This window comes from Megalops cyprinoides, chromosome 16 (assembly GCF_013368585.1).
Source record: "Megalops cyprinoides isolate fMegCyp1 chromosome 16, fMegCyp1.pri, whole genome shotgun sequence".
NCBI classification, from domain to species: domain Eukaryota; kingdom Metazoa; phylum Chordata; class Actinopteri; order Elopiformes; family Megalopidae; genus Megalops; species Megalops cyprinoides.
Genome location: NC_050598.1, coordinates 32,001,498 through 32,021,608, shown reverse-complemented (window position 1 = coordinate 32,021,608; position 20,111 = coordinate 32,001,498). Strand labels below are relative to the sequence as shown.

The 20,111-nt window shown below is 52.0% G+C and overlaps 1 protein-coding gene across 2 annotated transcripts in view; it reads left to right on the top strand.

The window, feature by feature from the left end:
* Positions 1–20,111, top strand: part of pcdh1b (protocadherin 1b) — a 146,008-nt gene that overhangs the window by 9,036 nt on the left and 116,861 nt on the right. For both annotated transcript variants that reach the window (XM_036548701.1, XM_036548702.1), the window contains exons 2-3: positions 2,755–3,576; positions 5,680–7,869. In XM_036548701.1, the coding sequence (XP_036404594.1) occupies positions 2,779–3,576; positions 5,680–7,869 (2,988 nt within the window). In that variant the 5' untranslated portion in view covers positions 2,755–2,778. The remainder of the gene's footprint in view (positions 1–2,754; positions 3,577–5,679; positions 7,870–20,111) is intronic.

The following is a 20,111-nucleotide window of genomic DNA, read 5'->3' as shown; positions in this document are numbered from 1 at the left end:
CAGCTCCACCACTGCGGCAGGGCCTCCACAATTAGCACAGGCAGCTACATCAAAGCCAGCTGACCCCAACCTTAACGGATCAAAAAGAAAATCCTGCTTTATTTATTTGATTCTGTGCGCATGTAGGTTATTAATGTGGCCTTGGGCAGCGCAGGGATTGAGGCCTGCCGAAGTCTGTGCCTTGCAAAGCTTGGCATCGCCTGTCCGTTTTGGTTTGGTTCACAGTGCCAGAGAGGACCGGAGCAACTTTTCCCTCTGAATGTTTAAAACCTGAAGTAACCAGTGGAAGGGGGGGAAAAATGGCCTCATTAGAGATCTCCCAGGAAACGGGCCAGAGAATCTCCCGGCGACGGGGCTCGCTGTTGTTCACTTGGGTTTTATTTATTTAGTTCATTTTAAGCAGCCCTCTCTCGTCGCCTGCGGTCATTGTTCTCCGCGTCTGCTCTCTCTGTGAAATGACCAATGGCTGCAGGAGAGCCGGGGAGCTTCCCGGGGTGCGGACAGCGGTGCGGGGGGGAGGGGGGGGTCATCACTCTTCCCTAATCCAAGTGTAGCTCTGCTGCACCCCCTCCCCCCTCCCACAGACCCCCCCTCCACGTGGGCCATCTCAGGGAAAATCCTCCGAAAACAAGGACAGGAGAGCAGGGACAAATTAACCCCGCTGACCCCTCCACTCTCTTTCAAGTTCCGGGAAGACGTCTATTTGCTGAGGAAATAATTAAAGTCTAAAATAAATCGCAGCAGAAAAAGTGGGGGGGGGGGGGGGGGGGGGGGTAGAGAGGAGGATCGCTGGGGGACTGTGGATCAAAGCAGGTCCTAAAATAGAGAGCAGTAATTAATAAAGAAACAGAACAGGTTAGCAATCAAGAAAAGGAGCCTCGTGCTTTGCAGTTTACATTGTGTATATCAGCGCTTTGCGGCGGAGTACAGCGGAACCTGTGCTGTGTGCTGGAAGGGCCCCTCACGGGCTGCTGTCTGTGCTGTGTGCTGGAAGGGCCCCTCACGGGCTGCTGTCTGTACTGTGTGTTCCTCACGGGCTGCTGTCTGTGCTGTGTGTTCCTCACGGGCTGCTGTCTGTGCCGTGTGCTGGAAGGGCCCCTCACGGGCTGCTGTCTGTGCCGTGTGCTGGAAGGGCCCCTCGCGGGCTGCTGTCTGTGCCGTGTGCTGGAAGGGCCCCTCACGGGCTGCTGTCTGTACTGTGTGTTCCTCACGGGCTGCTGTCTGTACTGTGTGCTGGAAGGGCCCCTCACAGGCTGCTGTCTGTGCTGTGTGTTCCTCACGGGCTGCTGTCTGTGCTGTGTGTTCCTCACGGGCTGCTGTCTGTGCTGTGTGCTGGAAGGGCCCCTCGCGGGCTGCTGTCTGTGCTGCGACGCTGTCGGCAGGCCTTTGTCGTCTCGTCGTTTGGCGCATTTTGGCGCAGCGTTCTCACACCTGGCTGCGCTCAAGCTACCTGTCTCTTCGTCAGACTTCATTCATCAAGCAATTTCAGGAAGGTACATATTAACATTTTTTTAAAGCGCTCTGAAAACTCAGATGTTTCATGAGTAATTAAAATGACGAATTACATCGCTGGGTGGCTAAATTATGAGATGTCACTCTGCCTGGGCCGGGAGTGTAGCTCTCACACACATTTTTCAAACCTGTCGCCTTGACAATGAAGGATGTGGCTCCATTTATTTTTGGAAAAAATTTGAAGCAATTTACTTACTGGCAGTTGCAAATTAAATAGTGTATTTTTAAAGAAAATGGCAACTGTGTGGGTACATTTTGTTATACAGCAAAGAGAGTGTTGTTCTAGCAGCGTGTTTGTCCAGCTGTATGCAGTACAGGCAGATACAGTTCAGCCTGTGTGGAGCTACAGCAGCGGAGCTCATTTTCTTTAAATACGGCAACACCGTTTGCCTTTAAATGTAACCTCCTGGGAGGTGGTATGAGATCACTAGTTAGTCAGTGAGTTAGCCCTGCTTCCTCCTTGCAGTTACGCTACCAGACCTCCACAAATAGACTATTTTTACCTGGCACAAAATATATAAAAAAATGTTCTATGCGCCTTTATTCCTGCTACAGCATTGTGGCCGACAGTGTGATTGCCGTCACAGCGCCTTTAGATGTGCGTAAAAAACCTCCTTGGCGTGGAGCTGCCCTGATTGGGGCCGCTTTCACAGGAATGCTGGTGTGGAAATCGGAGATCGTAAACAGAATGTCGCAGGTGAAGCTGGGTTTAGCAACACCGTGAGTCATAATCGCCTTTCACCTGGAGCTCATGTCTCACCTTTATATGGCAATATTTTTTTCTTGAAAAATCATTTCCACAGTGCTTTTTTCACACCTTTTTACTTCTATAAAAATAATTTTTTTCCCCCCCGTGGAGATTTCACTGAAGGCTACTATGTGAGTGTTTGGTTCATGTTCAAGTTTTCCGCATCCTGTGGAAGAGAGTAGGATAATTGCAAGGTGCCGTTGTCGTGGATGAGACACTCGGCAGAAACACGGCATTACGCCGCCTCTGTGGAGGGGACACAACACGGCTATCTGCAGGATGAGTAATCGTTTTTGACATATTTAGTGGCTCGTGGATGGGGAGCTTGTGTGTTTGTGTTCCTCTGTGTAATCCATCACAGGTCAGGATGAACGGCCTTTTTGATATTCAAAGTCAAACGCTGTTTTCTAACAGGCTTCGGGGCGTCAGAGCCTCGGGGATCGTCCCAGGACAGAGCAGGGTTCACTGATGCGGTGCGGGTTTGTGTGTTGCAGGCTGAGGTGTGGTGGTGCTGCGGGATGGAGCTGCTGTTGGCCGCAGCGCTGGTGTGGGCGTTCCTGATTGGCTGCTGCGCGCAGCCCGTGGGGGGCATCCTGTATAAGGTCGCCGAGGAGCAGCCCCCCAACACGCTGGTGGGCAGCCTGGCCGCCGACGAGGGCCTCCCTGACTCCGGCCACCTCTACAAGCTGGAGGTGGGCGCCCCCTACCTGCGGGTGGACGGCAAGACCGGCGACATCTACACCACTGACGTCCCCATCGACCGCGAGACCCTGAAGGAGTGCCGCAACCTGTTCAAGGGGGACCCCTGCCTCCTGGAGTTCGAGGTGTCCATCACCGACCTGAACCAGAACCAGGGCCCGCGGCTGATCGAGGGCAGGATCGAGATCCTGGACGTGAACGACAACACGCCCCAATTCTCCTCCCCCATCCTCACCCTCCCCATCCCCGAGAACACCCACGTGGGGGCACTCTTCAACATCCCCGTCGCCAGCGACAAGGACTCTGAGGAGAACGGCGTGGCGGACTACGCCCTGACCACCGGCCCGGATGCAGCTTCCCTCTTCAGCCTGCAGGTGGCGGACGACCAGGGCGAGAAGCTGCCCCAGCTCATCGTCATGGGCAACCTGGACCGCGAGCAGAAGGACTCGTACGACCTGACCATCAAAGTGGTGGACGGCGGGAACCCGTCGCGGTACAGCAGCGCCCTGCTCAGAATCACCATCATCGACACCAACGACAACGCCCCCAAATTCGAGAGGCTCAACTACGAGGCTGAGCTCTCAGAGAACAGCCCCGTTGGTCACTCCGTTCTGCAGGTACTGTGCCTACACACCTCACACACCCTGGTGCTCATCACACACACAACAGTTAAATACACACTGCACACTGCCAGTCATACACACACAACGATATATATGATGTGGTACTTTACATTGTTGTTCATATACATATCTTACTCTGCTAGTTATATATACACCGTACACTGCCAGTTGTGTACATTACCAGTCATGTACACACCATGTATTGTATAGTTGCATAACCATAATCTGTTGGTCAGTACAAATTAGCCTCACAGTTTGGCTGCTTTAACTTAATGTCTTGCTGTTTGGACCATCCTTATACAGGTTTAAACTGTATTCCTTAAGCTAAGATGCAGTGTGTAACTGCAGAATACCTGGTTTGAGAGAAGGCTGCCTTGAAATTCAGGTTGTGTTTAGATCCAGGTTACTGTCAGGAGGGAGAGGCCAGCCAGGTGAGAGGGGAGTCGAGTCGGCATGCTGTTTTCTCTGCTCTGGCTTGACTCCGGGGCTCAGGTGTCTTGCATCAGCTCCCTGACTGAATGCAATTAACAAATGGAAGCTGCAGGACATGCGATGAAACCAAACCTGCCCAGCTGCCACGCCCTTCTCTCCCCACAAGCACACTTAAGCCCACAAGAGCTGTCTGACAGCAGCTCTCCCACAGCAGGCCCGGGGGTCTGGGCAGCCGTCCAGCACCACGGGGCCTAGGGTTAAGGAAACGAGGAAACCAAATCATATTTATACAGCCATTGATTTTTTTTTTTTTACCCTCCCGTCTTTTTCATGGTGTCTTAAATACAAGCTTACAAAATGGCAGTGAATTATCGACAGTCGCTGAGAATTGCATATTGAATTGAAGTGCAAATGTGAGCATCGCGAGCTGAGATGGGCTACAGAGCTGGACGGGTTCCAAGAGCAATCTGAGGCGAGTGTCCAGGCATAAAATTGTTTTTAAACACTGTTAATCTTCTAGTCAACAATTAATCCGTGCGATCAAGTCCTTCCCAAAGAGGGTTTTTTTCTTTCTTTAATCTTTTTCTTGAGCAGTCGTGTAAACTACAGTGATTGGAAAATGTCTTAATTTGAAAATCCTAGGGGTCTTAACTGGTGGCCACATACGCTGTTCTTTACGGATATACTGTGGGGTGGGAAGACATGTGCTGCAGAGGACGGTAAACTGTCATTCCGAATATGAAATTGCATTATTTTCATTTAGTAGATGCCCTCATCCAGAGTGACTGTTGTGGGTTTCAGTTTTTACGTTTATACTGTATATATTTGCTGAAGCTGTTCTGGGTTTAAGTCCCTTGCCCAAAGGAACAGCAGCAGTGCCCCAGTGGGAAATTCGAGCCAGCGACCTTTCGGTTATTAGCCCTGTTCCTTACCACTACGCTCCACTCCTACCCCCACGTGCCAAAATCAATCAGTTCATAATGGAAATGAGGATCTGTCTATAGTGTTAGTAGCGAGAGTGCACAGGTAACATGTGGTAACACAATACACACGTACACACAGTCTGGAATCCTGAGAGCCATTCTGTTGAATCCACAGAACTATCCTGGATTGACTCCTCTAGGAAAAAGATGGTCTTTGCAGAGAGTAGCAGGATGGTGAGGGATAAATCATGTTTAAGAGCAGTGTTTGGTCTTTATAAGCGGCCCTAATGCAATCTGTGGTGAGCGTTTAAATTGCGCTATTGGTACACAGCTTGCTTTTTTACTTAGGAGTTATGGCTCTCATACAGCTTCACAGGCTGTCTGTGATCTGACTTCAGTGGAGGAGCAGAGTGCCCTAATTACCAGCAGGACAGGTCAGCGTGCAGGCTCGAACATTTCTTTACACCTGTGTGTTATGTATACTCTGAATTTGACTGGGAATTGGGAAAGCGTTACTGTGATGCTGCTGTTATGAAATTATGCTGAATATTGATTTTTAAGGACTTTGGTGCTTCTGATTTATGGTGATAGAATTGACAGAGGTGTTTAAATATCGAAGGCAGACCGTGAGGGCAGTGTTGTGTTGAATGCTAGCTCGGTTGGAGTGAGCAGTACTGACGCAAATTTGTCTGCTCTTCATCCCTCTTCCTCCTCCCCCTCCTCCCCTCTTGCCTACTTGCAGGTCAAAGCCAACGACTCTGACATGGGTCCGAACGGGGAGATAGAGTACAGTCTGGTGCAGGGGTCTGACACCGTGCAGAGGCTTCTGCGCATCGACCGCTCCTCTGGCATCATCTACGTGAAGGGGCTGGTGGACCGCGAGGAGGTCAGCATCCTCAAGTTCTACGTGTTGGCTCGGGACAAAGGGCCGGCTTCCAAAAGCGCCAGGGTCGCCGTGGTGATCAACGTGAAGGACCAGAACGACAACGCCCCCACCATTGAGATCCGCGGCATCGGGCTGGTGACCCACCAGGGCGGGGTCGCCAACATCTCAGAAGACATGCCCATCGGCACCCCCGTGGCACTGGTGCAGGTTTCGGACCGGGATGAGGGCGAGAACGCCGTGGTCACCTGCGTGGTGGCAGGGGACGTCCCGTTCCAGCTGCGGCCGGCCAGCGAGGCGCCCAACGAGCGCAAGAGGAAGTACTTCCTGCAGACCACCACACTGCTAGATTACGAGAGGGTCAAGGACTATCGCATCGAGATCGTGGCTGTGGACTCAGGGAATCCGGCTCTCTCCAGCACCAACTCGCTGAAGGTCCAGGTGACGGACGTGAATGACAACTCCCCCGTCTTCTCCCCCAGCTCATTCGAGGTGGATTTCGCGGAGGAGAACCAGCCAGGGGATAAGGTGCTGGACGTAGTGGCCACGGATGCCGACAGCGGCACCAACGCTGAGCTCACCTACAGCATCATCGTGGACTCGGCCACCAAGGGCCTGTTTGAGATCAACCCCAACACCGGGGAGGTGAGGGTGCGGAACCAGCTGGACCGCGAGCACCAGGAGCACTACGAGTTCTACGTGGCGGCTGCCGACAAGGGCGTGCCCAGCCTGCGAGGAACCGCCACGGTCACGGTCAGGGTGCTCGACCGCAACGACAATGACCCCAAGTTCATGCTGAATGGCTACAGCTTCTCCGTCCTGGAGAACATGCCACGGCACAGCCCGGTCGGTATGGTGACGGTCATCGACGCGGACAAAGGGGAGAACGCGCGGGTCCACGTCTCTGTGGAGCCGGACAATGGCAAGTTCACCATCCAGAACGACACCTACACCATCCTGTCCAGCATCTCATTTGACCGGGAGAAAGAGAGCACCTACACCTTCCGGCTGAAGGCGGTGGATGGTGGGGATCCCCCCAGGTCCTCCTATGTGGGCGTGACCATCAACGTTCTGGACGAGAACGACAACGCCCCTTATGTCACCAAGCCCTCCAACTCCTCCTACAAGCACCTGGACCCCCGCACCAACCCCGAGACCCGGGTGGAGCGGGTGGAGGCAGAGGACATCGACAGCGGGCCCAACGCCGAGCTGGTGTTCAGCATCACCGGCGGAAACCCGGACGGCCTGTTCCACATCTCCCCCAGTGACGGGGAGATCACCCTGGCCAAGGAGCTGGTCCGCAAGCACAACGGGCTACACAGGCTGGTAGTGAGGGTGAGTGACAGGGGCAAGCCCCCACGGCACACCACTGCGCTGGTGCACATCTTCGTCAACGAGACGGTCAGCAACGTGACGGTGGTGGAGTCACTGGTGGGGCACAGCCTCTACACCCCGCTGGACATGGACATCGCCGGAGACCCCAACTACAGCCACGCCACCCACCGCAGCAATATCTTGTACGGCAGCCTGGCGGGCGTGGCCGGGGTCATCCTGGTCATCGTCATCGTGGTGGTCATCCGTTACCACCTGCAGAAGGAGGCCAAGAGTGGCTACCAGGCGGGCAAGAAGGAGACCAAGGACCTGTACGCACCCAAGCCGGGGCCGAAGAGCGGCAAGGCCAAGAAGGGCAAGAAGGGCAAAGCCCCTAAGCCGGCCAAGCCCCTGGAGGAGGACGAGGAGGCCAGCCTGCAGAAGAGCCTCAAGTTCAACCTCATCAACGACGGGGTCAACGACAGCCCCAGGATCCACCTGCCGCTGAACTACCCTCCGGGCAGCCCCGACCTGGGCCGCCACTACCGCTCCAACTCCCCCCTGCCCTCCATCCAGCTGCAGCCCCAGTCCCCATCCGCCTCCAAGAAGCACCAGGCCGTGCAGGACCTCCCCGCCACCAACACCTTCGTGGGAACAGGGGACAACAACTCGACCGGCTCCGACCAGTATTCGGATTACAGCTACAAGGCCAACCCCCCAAAATACAGCAACAAACAGGTAGGAGACCACTTCCTAAACACAGCAGGGCTGGACAGGAACATTATGTGGACCCACCAGGTGTGGTAGAATGGGGACTGAATGAAAAACCAAAGATCTGTACTGCACCATTACGCTTCCACACACGCACGCGCACACACTCACGGTCACGTACATGCACACTAACATTGACACACACACACACACACACACACACACACACTCACACACACACGCGCTGCAGGACTGCTGCACCTCCTAGTGAAGCAGGATAGGCTCACTCTTTACTCTTTACCTTTGATTTGATTTTTTTTTCTTCATTTGATGTGGACTATACACAGGTCTTCTTTTGTTATGTGTTTTGTTATTCCATTTGTGTCTGGTGATAAATGAAGGAGCTGATGCAATATATTCTTGTGTCATATTTCTTTTTCTTTTTATTGTAAACAAGCATCTTTCAGTCCAGGCAAACATTGTCATATTGGTCCTCTCAATTCAAATGTGATTTTGAAAAAGAATTGCGTTTGTGGACCCAAGGTGTTCTGCTTACCATCAGGATCATTTTGTTTCAACTGTTGTGTCTTTTCTAGAGATGTTAGTTTTTAGTTTGAATGTATTTTCCAAAAAGACTTTTTACAGTCTGTCTGTCTCGGGGTTTTAAAAACTGCCCCACGAAAATCGCGGTTTGAAAACGGGAGCATTCCGTCAAACTGAATTGGCAAACTGCACTTTGATAACATTTTTCATCGGCCTCTGAATTATTAAACCGTCTCATCTATGCAGAGGCTGGTGGGGGTGGGGGGGGGAGATGCACACTGTATTTGGGAAGGAGCTGTTGGAAGTTCTGGATCCTTCTTCAACCCCAAGTCGTAGCATCTTGTCAAACCTGTGAAATATGATTTTAATTAGCGCCATGTTCTTTCACTGGGGCTTGAGTAAATTGTTTGCACAGATTAATGGCAGGTAGTTTCACCCCCTGACTTGGCTGTTACCGTGCCTTGCTTTATTTAATGTCTGTAGTTAGGGGTTTGGTAAAGGTCCGCCACTGATGAGATAGAGGCACATTCATAAAGAATTATCTCCAGCTGTTCTTGGACTGGTCACACCCTGTCACTGCTACTGTGAAAGGAAGGAGCAGGACCATGCCTGTGTGGGGTTTGCAGTCCCACTGGAAGAAGTAAGCTAAACCCAAAGCTGTTTACTCAGTTAGTCTGACGGGAGACAATCAATCTAGGAGTGAAGGAACTTTTGTACATATTGTGTTTGGTAAGGAAACGGGGGCTGTGAGGGTGAACAGAGGGTCTAAAATGGCTGATACCTGCATCCTGTGTGTTATAATCGCTTTCTGTGTATGCTTTACATGAGGTCACTTTGGAGTTTACCTGTGAAGTGCCGAGGGTGTGTCGCTGGCCAGGTCACCTCGCGAGGGTCGTGGCGTGCATGTGGCATTAACCCGGCAGGTCCTGTCCGCGGGACCCGCCCTGCGTAAACATTTGCACACTGTTTAAAGTTTCAACACAAAGTAAGAGGAAGCGACCTGGGGGCCTTCGTGTTTTAGAAACAAGGAAACAAAGAGGCAGGGGCCTTCAGCAAGCAAGCGCACCAGGTGCACATACATTTGGTGTTTTTTTTTTTTCCCGTTTCGTTCATTTTCTGCTTACTTAGTCCGGCTCGAGCTCCGCTTTACTGTCCAGCCGAATCTTGTGCTGTAAAACCAGGGAAGCTATTATTAATGCATGCAGGTAAGCAGAGGAGCCGGTGACGGTGACTCAACACCGGCAGAACTCGTCTGTCTCTCTAAACACTGAGGTTATTGTGAGTTTGTGGAAAAAACACCTCTCTGTGTACCTGTTAATGTTTGTTTCCATTTGTGGGTTTGTATTTAAAGCTGCAGTTATCCCAACTGACCCCCGTTTTATTTTATTTGCTTTTAAAATTTTTAATTTGTTATTTGCTATAATGTATCTTGTAAATTTTGTACACTTTTTTTTATAACTAAAGCGAAATTTAAAGTTCAATAAAAAGGCTGTGAGCTTGTTGAAATCCACTGTGGTTGTGCATTCATGGGCTTCCATTGAGCAGTGGGGGGCGGGGCTCCGGGGAAGGGGCAGGGCAGAAATGCTGAAGGTACAGTATTCCATTTCATTTTTCATTTTCCTCCATCTCTGGCATGCGCTTCCCATGAAACGCCTAAAACAACATTGCTCTCGAACGCAATCACTTGATCTGTTTTTATTTCATTTTGTTTTCGTTTGTAATGGACGGAGCTGGGATGTGGGACATACTAACGTTCCTGCGTAAAACATTTCCTCGTAGCATTCCTGTGGCAAGCTTTAAATTTAAACTATTTCCAGCCATGGGTCACAGTGCCAATGTGTCTGTCATCTGTAGGCAATCCTTAACTCCTCCCCCATGTCAGCATGCTATATGCTCTGTTATATGCCCCCATGACAATAATTTTACATTGCAGCCCTGTAATGACCCCATTAAAAGAACACAGGTTACATGACTGCTACACTACCTCTTGTCTTGCTTGCTAAACCTTTAACGGCTTTTTGCGCACTTTTTGCTTTGAAATTTGAGGCAGACTTTTTTCCAAAACAAAAATCTTATCACTCCCCCCCCCCCTCAAGTGTGTTGATTATGTGTGTTTTGGTATCTCTAAAGGAAAAGACGCATTCCGAGAGGTATTAGCTGGCGGCTTCTGCAAGTCCCGACAGCACACCTGACGACAGAGGCCTGCTGGTGATGACAGTGACATGATGGACACCTCTGGAATTTCAGTGGGGCTGTCCCCTCCTGACGGCATTGGCAGGGGGGGTGGGAGTTAGATTTCCACTGTGAGGCGGTTCGTTAGTCGCTGATCCGGGGCGTCGGCTGCACCCCGAAAGTTGCTGTTGACATTGATATTCTTCCAGTGTCTGTGCTTCAGTGCTAGTCGATTCTAACCTCAGCTTGCGCCGTCGCCATGGAAACAGAATGACCAGTGTGTTCTGTGCTGACTCACTGCCTGAGCAGCGCAGGTGGGGGTGGGGGGTGGGAGCCAGAGGGAGCGGGGTCAATCCAATCTCTCAATCAGGGCCACCTTTTTAAATCCCCCCTCTCCCTGCCACGGGTCTGGTGTTATGCAAATGGACATGTCGGCTTCCACCTCGTCTAGTTATTTATTCAGCTGGTTATTTTTTAAAAGCCTTTTCCTGCAGTGCTTCCAAATCCAATTTTAGGTCTTATTTATGCTCGCAGTAGCGTTCACATCAATACATCTCTCATTTAAACAAACTGAAGAATCCACTCATACGTGTCTGTCTGCCAGAAAGACAATACTGTACCTTTATCATTTATGTTTTTTTGTTTTTTTTTATCCGCACTCTGCTGTGAGCCACAAGACAAGGACTGGGATACTGCAGCATTAAATCAGTGTGTCCGTGTGTGTGTGTGTGTGGGTGTATATCTGTGTGGGTGTGCATGTTAGTGTGTGTGGGTGTATATCTGTGTGTGTGTAGGTGTGCATGTTAGTGTGTGTGGGTGTATATCTGTGTGTGTGTGTGGGTGAACATGTTAGTGTGTGTGTGTGTGTGTGTATATCTGTGTGTGTGTGGGTGTGCATGTTAGTGTGTGTGTGTGTGTGTGTGTGTGTGTGAGAGATGATGTACATGTGTACTATGTACCTTTGGCAGGTGCAGTGCTGAGCTCCTGTTCAGTTGCCTGGTTTCTGTTGTACTGGAAGCTGAAACACTGCGAAGCCTTGAGTGTGCAGAGAGGTGCTGGGACGCAGGCCGGTTTCCACGGGGGTGGGGGGGTGCTCTCGCTCGCGCTCTCTCTCCCGTTTCTGATGGCGAGGGGGCGGGATGGATGGTTTCCGGCGCAGCAGTGAAGCATCGGGGTGGGAGTGCGGTGCGGTGCTCTCTCAGACCCCTCGCAGGGGAAGTGGCTTTCGTGTGAGGAGCTGAACAGTGAAGGGCCGCCGTGGCCGACACTCTGTGCCATAAATCTCCCCTGGCAAAGTAGCCCGGGACCCGCTGAATATTAATGCCTCTCCCCTCTTCTGTCTGCTGCTCGGCACTATCCATTTACCTCAGTCTGCCTTGCGTGCCCGTCCCCCCTCTCTGCCTCTCCTTCCTCTCGGCCTCCTCACACGTGCTGTAGGAGTGAAACGTGTGCCCGGGCATATCGGCCCGTTTCTTCCTTTACCCAGTCAATTATGCAAATCACAGAGATACCTGTGACCGATGAGGGATCGTTCTGTTTTCCGGTCTTAACCGGTTCCTGGGCAGGGGCCGGGAGAGTCTGGGGCTACCTGAAGGCCAGGTTAGTGGGACACGGGGCACTCTGATCTGTGGCTGAACTTGTGAGAAACCCTCTGGTGGCAGGAGTGTGAAGATGTGGAGGAGAAGGGTTCAAAAGGAATACCAAATCAACCAACACCTGAATTATTCATGGCTCCCAGTAAACAATGTCAGGATCATTAAAACACAAGAGCAACTAATTTCAGCAGAATTACGGTAATAGAGCTTTTTTCCCCGCAGATAAAATGGGGAATCATTAGCCTCCAATTCCACACACCTGTTTGAGACCTCAAACTGAAAGCACATTTTGTGTTGGTTTCACAGGAGAAAATTACACCAATTTCCACTCAGTTTGGGGAAAAAAATTGCACAGAGCAGTTTTCGTCTGCAATCAGGCATGCCGGGCTGGTTATTTGCGTAGCGCCTGGACACCAGTTCATTTGGTCGGTTTGTTCGCGTAGCAAAAAAAGCTATTTTCAGAGCGCTGAAGGTGCTTTGAACAGGGTGTGAGGAAAGGGGCTTATTTCTGTGCTTTTAAGACGTGTTTGCGGAGCTGTTCAAGTTGCTCTCTTGCTCCGTAGGCATGTTCGCGGGCGGCGTTACGCTGTCATCTCGGCCAGAGCGAGCGTGCCATCGGCACGGGTCCCTGCATGCAGCAGCACGCCTCTGCCCCCCCCACCCCCCGCTCACTGTGCCGCTGTCCCTCATACCATAGCCTGCAGCTGCAGTCTTTTTCCCCTCATAACCCCACCTGCAGTCCCTGTGGTCTCGCCCTCATACCCCAACCCCCCCGCTGGCCGTGGTCTCCCCCTCCCCCCAGCCGTGGTGTCCCCCACGTGGGAGCGGAGCTCTGAGTTTGGGTGGGAGGAGCAGCGCCTCGGCCCTGAGCGACTCCGCTCCCCATCTTCACTCCTCCCGCTCCTGCGCGCCCCGGCAACTGTCACTTCCTTCGCGTCTCCGCCGAGCCTCCGGGCCGACGCCCGCCCGCTGCGCGTGTGGCGGGTGACTGTACACTTCTCCGTATGGCCCCCGGGCTCCTCTGACGGGCCCCGCCCACTCCCCGCGCCTCCCCAGGGGCCCCCGCTCTCCGCGATTGTCAGAGAACATCTGCTGAGATTACCGTTTGCGTCCCTCCCCCTGCCGAAAGCAGCCGAGCGCTGTCCGCGTTTGCGCTCATGCCCGCTGACAGCGGGACCCATCCGTATTCACAGCCCGCCACAGTCACAGTGCAAAACAATCTTCGCCCTAATCACGGAAAAATGAAGGAGAACCTCCAATAAAGCAGGCTCTCAGTTTAGCATTTTTCATCAGCGTGTTCCCCCCGCGGCTGCGAGGCGCTGCCCTGGCCAGCGACTCGCTCCTGACGACAGCCCCTTGCAGCTGCAGCTTTAATGCAGTCTCCTTACGCTGCAGTTATAGGCGTTCCTGCAGTCCAGCAGGACTGAATTAGCACTCCCTCCTCCAGCCCAGTGAGTGTGTGTGTGTGTGTGTGTGTGTGTGTGTGTGTGTGTGTGTGTAATTAGTCCTGGGCAAAGCTGAGGGAAGTTTAGGGCTGTGAATTAGAGGAGACAGATCTCTGCTGTTTAGTCACCCGTTCAGGGAGGCAGGCCAGTGCTGTCATATTTCTGCTTTAATTGATTGTTTCTCCTTCCCTGGGCAAGCTAGGGATCAGCAGCCCAACACACACACACACACACTCACTGACTGACACAGGCACACACACACTCACAGTCACACTCACACTCACTGACTGACACAGACACACACACACTCACAGTCACACTCACACACACACTCACAGTCACACACACACACACACATACACACACACACACACACACACATACACACACACATACACACTCGCACACTCACTGACTGACACAGACACACACACTCACAGTCACACTCACACACACACACACACACTCGCACACCCACACACCCACACATATACACACACACTCATGCAGATAGACAGGCCAACACACACACACAGACTCACAGACACACACACTTAAACACATATGAGACAGCGACACATACATTCATGCACTGAAATGTACACACGCACATACACAGACTCACTGATACACAGACACAGGCATAGAGACACCCACCTGCACACGCTCACTGACTCACTGACACACACACACACACACACACACTGACACACTAACGCACACACTTAAACACATAATGAGACAGTGACGCACACATCCCAGCGCTGTAATGTACACACATGCACACACGCACACACGTACGTGGGGATGTGAGGTGAAGGAGGAAGTGGTGAGGTTTCAGGATGTAGGATGTAATCAGCAGTGACACAGCAGGCGGAAGAGCTTGTTAACAATGGCTTATCAGTGATCACCAGGGAGAAGACTGACCGAGGTGAGGTACATGCATTCAGACCGAGGTGAGGTACATGCATTCAGACCGAGGTGAGGTACATACATTCAGACCGAGGTGAGGTACATGCATTCAGAGGGCTAGCAGACTGACCACAGTGAGGTAACAGCGTTCAGACCGTAGTGAGGTAGATGCATTCAGAGGGAGAGACATGCAGGGTGTGTCACCTTCCAGAGTGGGTGTGGCCTCGTCTGAGTGACATTTCTGTGGGTCAGCTGTGTGCCAGTCATATGGACCTGTTAATGATCACCTGTTAATGATCACCTGTTAATGAGCACCTGTTAATGATCACCTGTTAATGAGCACCTGTGGCTGTAACCCTTTGTGTCCTGGTGGGGTGGCTGACCTACCTTATCCCCCCCCCCACCCCAAGACACGCCCTGTCTCTTTGCCAATCAAACTTTGGAAAGACCGATAAGGGGAAGCAAAGTCCGAATGTTATGTGTGGTTGCTTAGCTGTCGCTGTGTCGTAATAAACACAGAAAACTGGGTCATCAGTGACCGAGCGCCCGAGCTCAGAGGAGAGTGAAGTGGGCCTGCCGCAGCTTTGCTTTATGTGATGGCAGCTGGGGACGGACCCTGAATTGCTTCACTAAATATGGAAACATATGAATCACGAGTAATTGTGCAGATGTGAGCTCTGGAATTCACCCTGGGTGAGGGTGTCTGATTAAGTAATTGTTAACACACACAGGTGAAGGGAGGACAGATTTGTCACAAATTTCCTCCACAGACTTGTACTCCACAGCCTTGGCCCAGGGTTCGAGTGTCACAGGAAACACTTCCCCCATCACTGTGACATTGCACACCTCTGACATGAGACTCATTCAGCTTTCTTCTTTCCTGCACTTCTTATTGTCTGCCTCCAGAACAGGTTGGGCCACATCGCTGTGGATGGGGGGAGGGTGGGGGGACAGGCTCACGGAGAAAGGTGCATTTTCATTGCAAAGCAGACTTCACTGCGATGTCAGAGTCACGCCACCATGCAGGACCAGCTTCCAGGTGCTTTGGGAGCTCAGGTGGCAGGTTCCCTTGGTAATGTTTTTAATCTCACGCTCCCGCGGGGGGTGCGGGGGTGTATGTGCTGGTCGGGGGTCTGGGGTCTGCTCGTCTGCCGTGTGCCGGGGCTGCAGAGCGGCTGTTACCGCGGTCACGGTGAGATGAGGTCACGGTCAGTCTGATTTGGGTCTGCTGAAAGCCTGGAGGTCCGTTCAGTCACTGCCCTCTGTGCCTCCGTGGGACCGACCCCCCCCCCCCATGCCCCCCCCCCCCCCCGGGCCCGTGTTCCCACCAGGGTGCATTTAAGTGGCAGGAGCTGGCAGAGAGAATGGAGTGACTGACTGCAGGGTGAGGGTGGGGGTGGGGGTGGGGGTGGTGCGTCTGCTGTGTGTCGTCTCTCACGGATGGTGGGAGAGAATTTGGGAGTTGGGGGGGGGGGGGGGCAGTGTAGCTTCAGGCCCTTCTGTCTTAGCTGAAGTGAAGAGGAAGCATTCGGACCTCCTCCCTCCTGAGGGCCTGGTTCTGAGTGGGGCCTACAGGCTGTACTGTTACAAGTAGGGGCTGTTATGTGGGGAACGCTCTGTGTGTGTGTGTGTGTGTGTGTGAGAGTCTGTGCGTGTGTGGGTGTGTGTGTGTGTGTATGGGTGGGTGCAATGGCAGCATGAGGCGGGCTGCTTCTATTGGCTGAACGGTCACTGAAAGCAAGTGTCCACTGAAGGTCATGTGCATTGTCTGTGTGAGATTATAGAAGCTTTGATTTCCATGTGTCAGTGGGAAAGGTTAAGTGAACTCTGGATGTGACTGATGAAAGTGTTTTGTTTTCTTTGTGTGAAATGTTTGGCACAGGTGTGGCGTAACACAGCCAGGCTTGAATGTGTGTGTTAGTCTGTCTTAGCCCAATGTGCTTTATTCCAGCAAGGCTAATGTGTGTGTTCTTATTTAAGATGGGGTGTGTATTAATGCTGTCTTGACTAGAGGTGCGTGTGTTTTTGTAGTTAGGCTTGGAGTGTTTGTATAGCCCAGTGAAATGTATGTATGTGTGTGTCTGTGTGTGTATTAATGCCATCTAAGCAGGACGCCAACAGAGCAGTTATAGAGTTATACCATACCATAGAGTTATACCATATAGTATAGAGAGTTATACCAACTGGATGTATTTAGAGAGTCCACAGCTCCTTCATTTAAACATCATTGGGTGATTGAGAGCATCTGACTAGCATAGCCTAGCCTACCCTAGTTTAGCGTAGCTTAGCCTAGCGTAGCCTAGTTTAGCGTAGCTTAGCCCAGCACTGTGGGTACAAAATGTGCAGGATACATCAGACATCATTACCTCTTTCATTTCAGGAATATGCTTCTGTTTGTTTTTGGTTTGTGTGTGTGTGTGTGTGTGTGTGTGAATTTAGCTCATTTAAAAAGCATGAATATTTCACCAATGTAAGATTTCAGCTTTTTCCATGTCTGAAATTATGACATGTAGCCAAAAGGAATGTATGTCTATATATATTCCTTCTGAGGTTCTTTCATCCCTGCTGTACCTCAGACCTCAGTGCCATATTTGGGTGAAGTTTTTTTTTTTTTTTTTTTTTTTTTTTTTTTTTTTTAATCTCTGCCTTTTTTCTGCCTGGTTGATATTCCCACTCGGCTGGTGGCTCCAGCGCGGGTTGTGGGTAATGCATAGGGGAGGCGTGGTCTCTCTGCACCTTCTATCTCGCAGCCGAGGCCTGTGTTTAATATTGCCCGCGAGTTTCTCACCTTGAAGACGGGCTCCTTGGCAGCGGACTGTTTGGGGAAGATAACGCAATCTTTCGGGGGGAAATGCATTATTTACGAGAGCTCTCAGAATCTTTGGCTGCTTATTATCAAAAATCATTAAGCGCGGGCCAGGTTTGTTTTGGGGGCGGGGGGCAGGTGTCTCTGCGTATTTTGAATATGCTGATGATGTATGGCACAGACATTTGTCTCTCTCTGCCGAGGACGCAGGGGGGCTTGCATATGCATACCGATGCAAGGAGCCGCTGCGGAGAGACCGCCTGTCTGCAGGGGGCGGAGCCTCGCAGGGCAGCAGGGACCCTGATACAGAGATTCACCCATTTCACACACAGGGGGCGCTCTACTGCTCCCCTTATACACACACACACACACACACACACACACACACTCACACGGAAGCATTGGGTTATCGTGGAATCAGAGGCCAGTGCCTGGGTTCAGTATAGTGGGTGGAGAGAGCAGTTGAGTGACAGCTTGGGTGCTGTACCAGGCATTCTTCAGACGCGTCGCCATGGTTTCACAGATTGACCCGCTTGGCCTACTCCCAAACAGCAAAGATGGACAGTGATTAAGATGTAAACAACTTAAGACATGCATTCATTTCTGCCCAGTGCAGGAGATTATCCTGCGGAAAGACAAAGGGAGAGAGCCATAGGAGGTACGAGAGGGATGGAGAGAGAGAGGGCAGCCCTACCAGGGTACGGGGGGGTGAGGAGTGAGAGAGAGAGGGCAGCCCTACCAGGGTACGGGGGGGTGAGGAGCGAGAGAGAGAGGGCAGCCCTACCAGGGTACGGGGGGGTGAGGAGTGAGAGAGAGAGGGCAGCCCTACCAGGGTACGGGGGGGCGAGGAGTGAGAGAGAGAGGGCAGCCCTACCAGGGTACGGGGGGTGAGGAGTGAGAGAGAGAGGGCAGCCCTACCAGGGTACGGGGGGGTGAGGAGTGAGAGAGAGAGGGCAGCCCTACCAGGGTACGGGGGGGCGAGGAGTGAGAGAGAGAGGGGAGGAACTTGTAAAAATCTCTCCCTTCTGCTGCACACACATAGACTACAGCAAGCCAGGAAACACAGCACAGCACCGCCGCGAGTCCCACCCACATAGCAGGACAGCGAGTCGAGCACAGATCGCAGGGTGGTGAGTCGAGCACAGACCACAGGAAACAAAGCCATTTGATTGCAGGAAAACTAGGTGATCACAGATCACAGGGCAGCGAGGTGCTGGCGGACGGCAGGTCAGGCAAGTCTGGGGAAATGCCTGGCAGCTGTCAGAGCGGGGCTTACAGCAGGATATTGGGACAAACCAGGTACTAAAGCCGTTATTTACTCTGTGATCGTCTTAGCAGCAGAGCACACCCATCTCTGAAATGGAGATTAGTGGAGATTATGCGATGCCCGATCCGCTTTGTGATATTTAGCCAGTCTAATCTTTGCATTAAAACAAGGGCCAGAGAGGGTGCATGCATGTAGCTGTGAGAGTGTGGAGCAGTGGCATTCACCCACGTCATGTGACATTAACGCTGTCGGACCTCCTGTGTCCTGCGGCTCACATGCGTTTCCCAGCAGCAGAATGTTGGGACTCCTCTCAGTGGAACAGGCTGTGTGATTGGTTACCCCAGGAGTAGCAAGTTGCCATCTGATTGGTCAGTCCAAAGACAGATGATCAGCAGTCTGATGGGCCATTTGTAGAGAGGCAGTCTGACCAGTTACCTATAGAGAGACAAGCAGCCATCTCATTGGTTGCACACAGAGAGCCACAGGCAGCCATCGGATTGGATACAGAGGGAGCCACAGATAGCCATCCAGTTGCAACAAAGCAGCTGGAGAACCAATCAAGAAGCCACATACTGTGTCTATGGTTCTGGCTGGGGGTGACACTTAGAGGGCTTTTTGTCTTAAGGAGCTTAATTAATGTCATCTCTGTTTAAGTAACCTGCGAGATTAGAGATTAGCCTGGACGTAGAGCATGCTGCTATTGCCCACTGATTGCAAATGTTTCTTGAGAGAAAAAAAGTCCATGAGTTGGTCTGGTGCTCGCTCGCTCTCTCTCTCTCTCTTTCTCTCGCTCTCTCTCTCTCTCACTAATGCATGTGTCTGCGCAGGCATGCCTTTTCTCGGACAGATGACTGCTTTATGGATAAGCTCCTGTAATTCTCTCTCCCTTAACCCCCCCCCCCCCCCCCCCCCCCCCCCCATATTGCTACTGTGTTCTCTGTAGCAGTAAACACATTCACAAGGATCAGGGGGGAACAAATTCATCACAGTCAAAAACAACAAACAATTTACCCAGGAGAGAATCCGAAAGCCCAAACCGCGTCAAAGTGTGGACGCGTCCAGTTAAAGACGGGAGGAGAAATTGGCTGCAGATTGGGAGGTTCGTTCGGCAGCTGCGGGGAACGGAGGAGGCGTCCGCGCCGGCCTAGCGGGGATGGCTGTGGGCTGGCGCAGCTGCGCAGGCGAGGCGCCGGGGCGGCTTCGCATTTCTTCTGCGCTCCCTTTAATTTGAATTTAAAGGAAGACTGACGCTCTCTGCAGATGAGCTGCGTAGAGGCAGAGTCACGCAGTATCCCCTGTTCCCGGATTGATCCACAGCTCTGCGGACAACTTGGATGGCTTGTTTTTTCCCCTGCCAATCCTCAAATGTTTAAACACTAATTAAAAGGCAGTCTGTGTTTGTCAGAGCTCTCCACTAGAGACAGGGGGTCAATGTGAGAAGTAAACACAGCATATTCTTATCTGCTGCAGCAGAATCTGGAGACTGGGGAGTCGGGGCGCAGGGGTTCAGAAGCGAGCCTGTGTGTGTG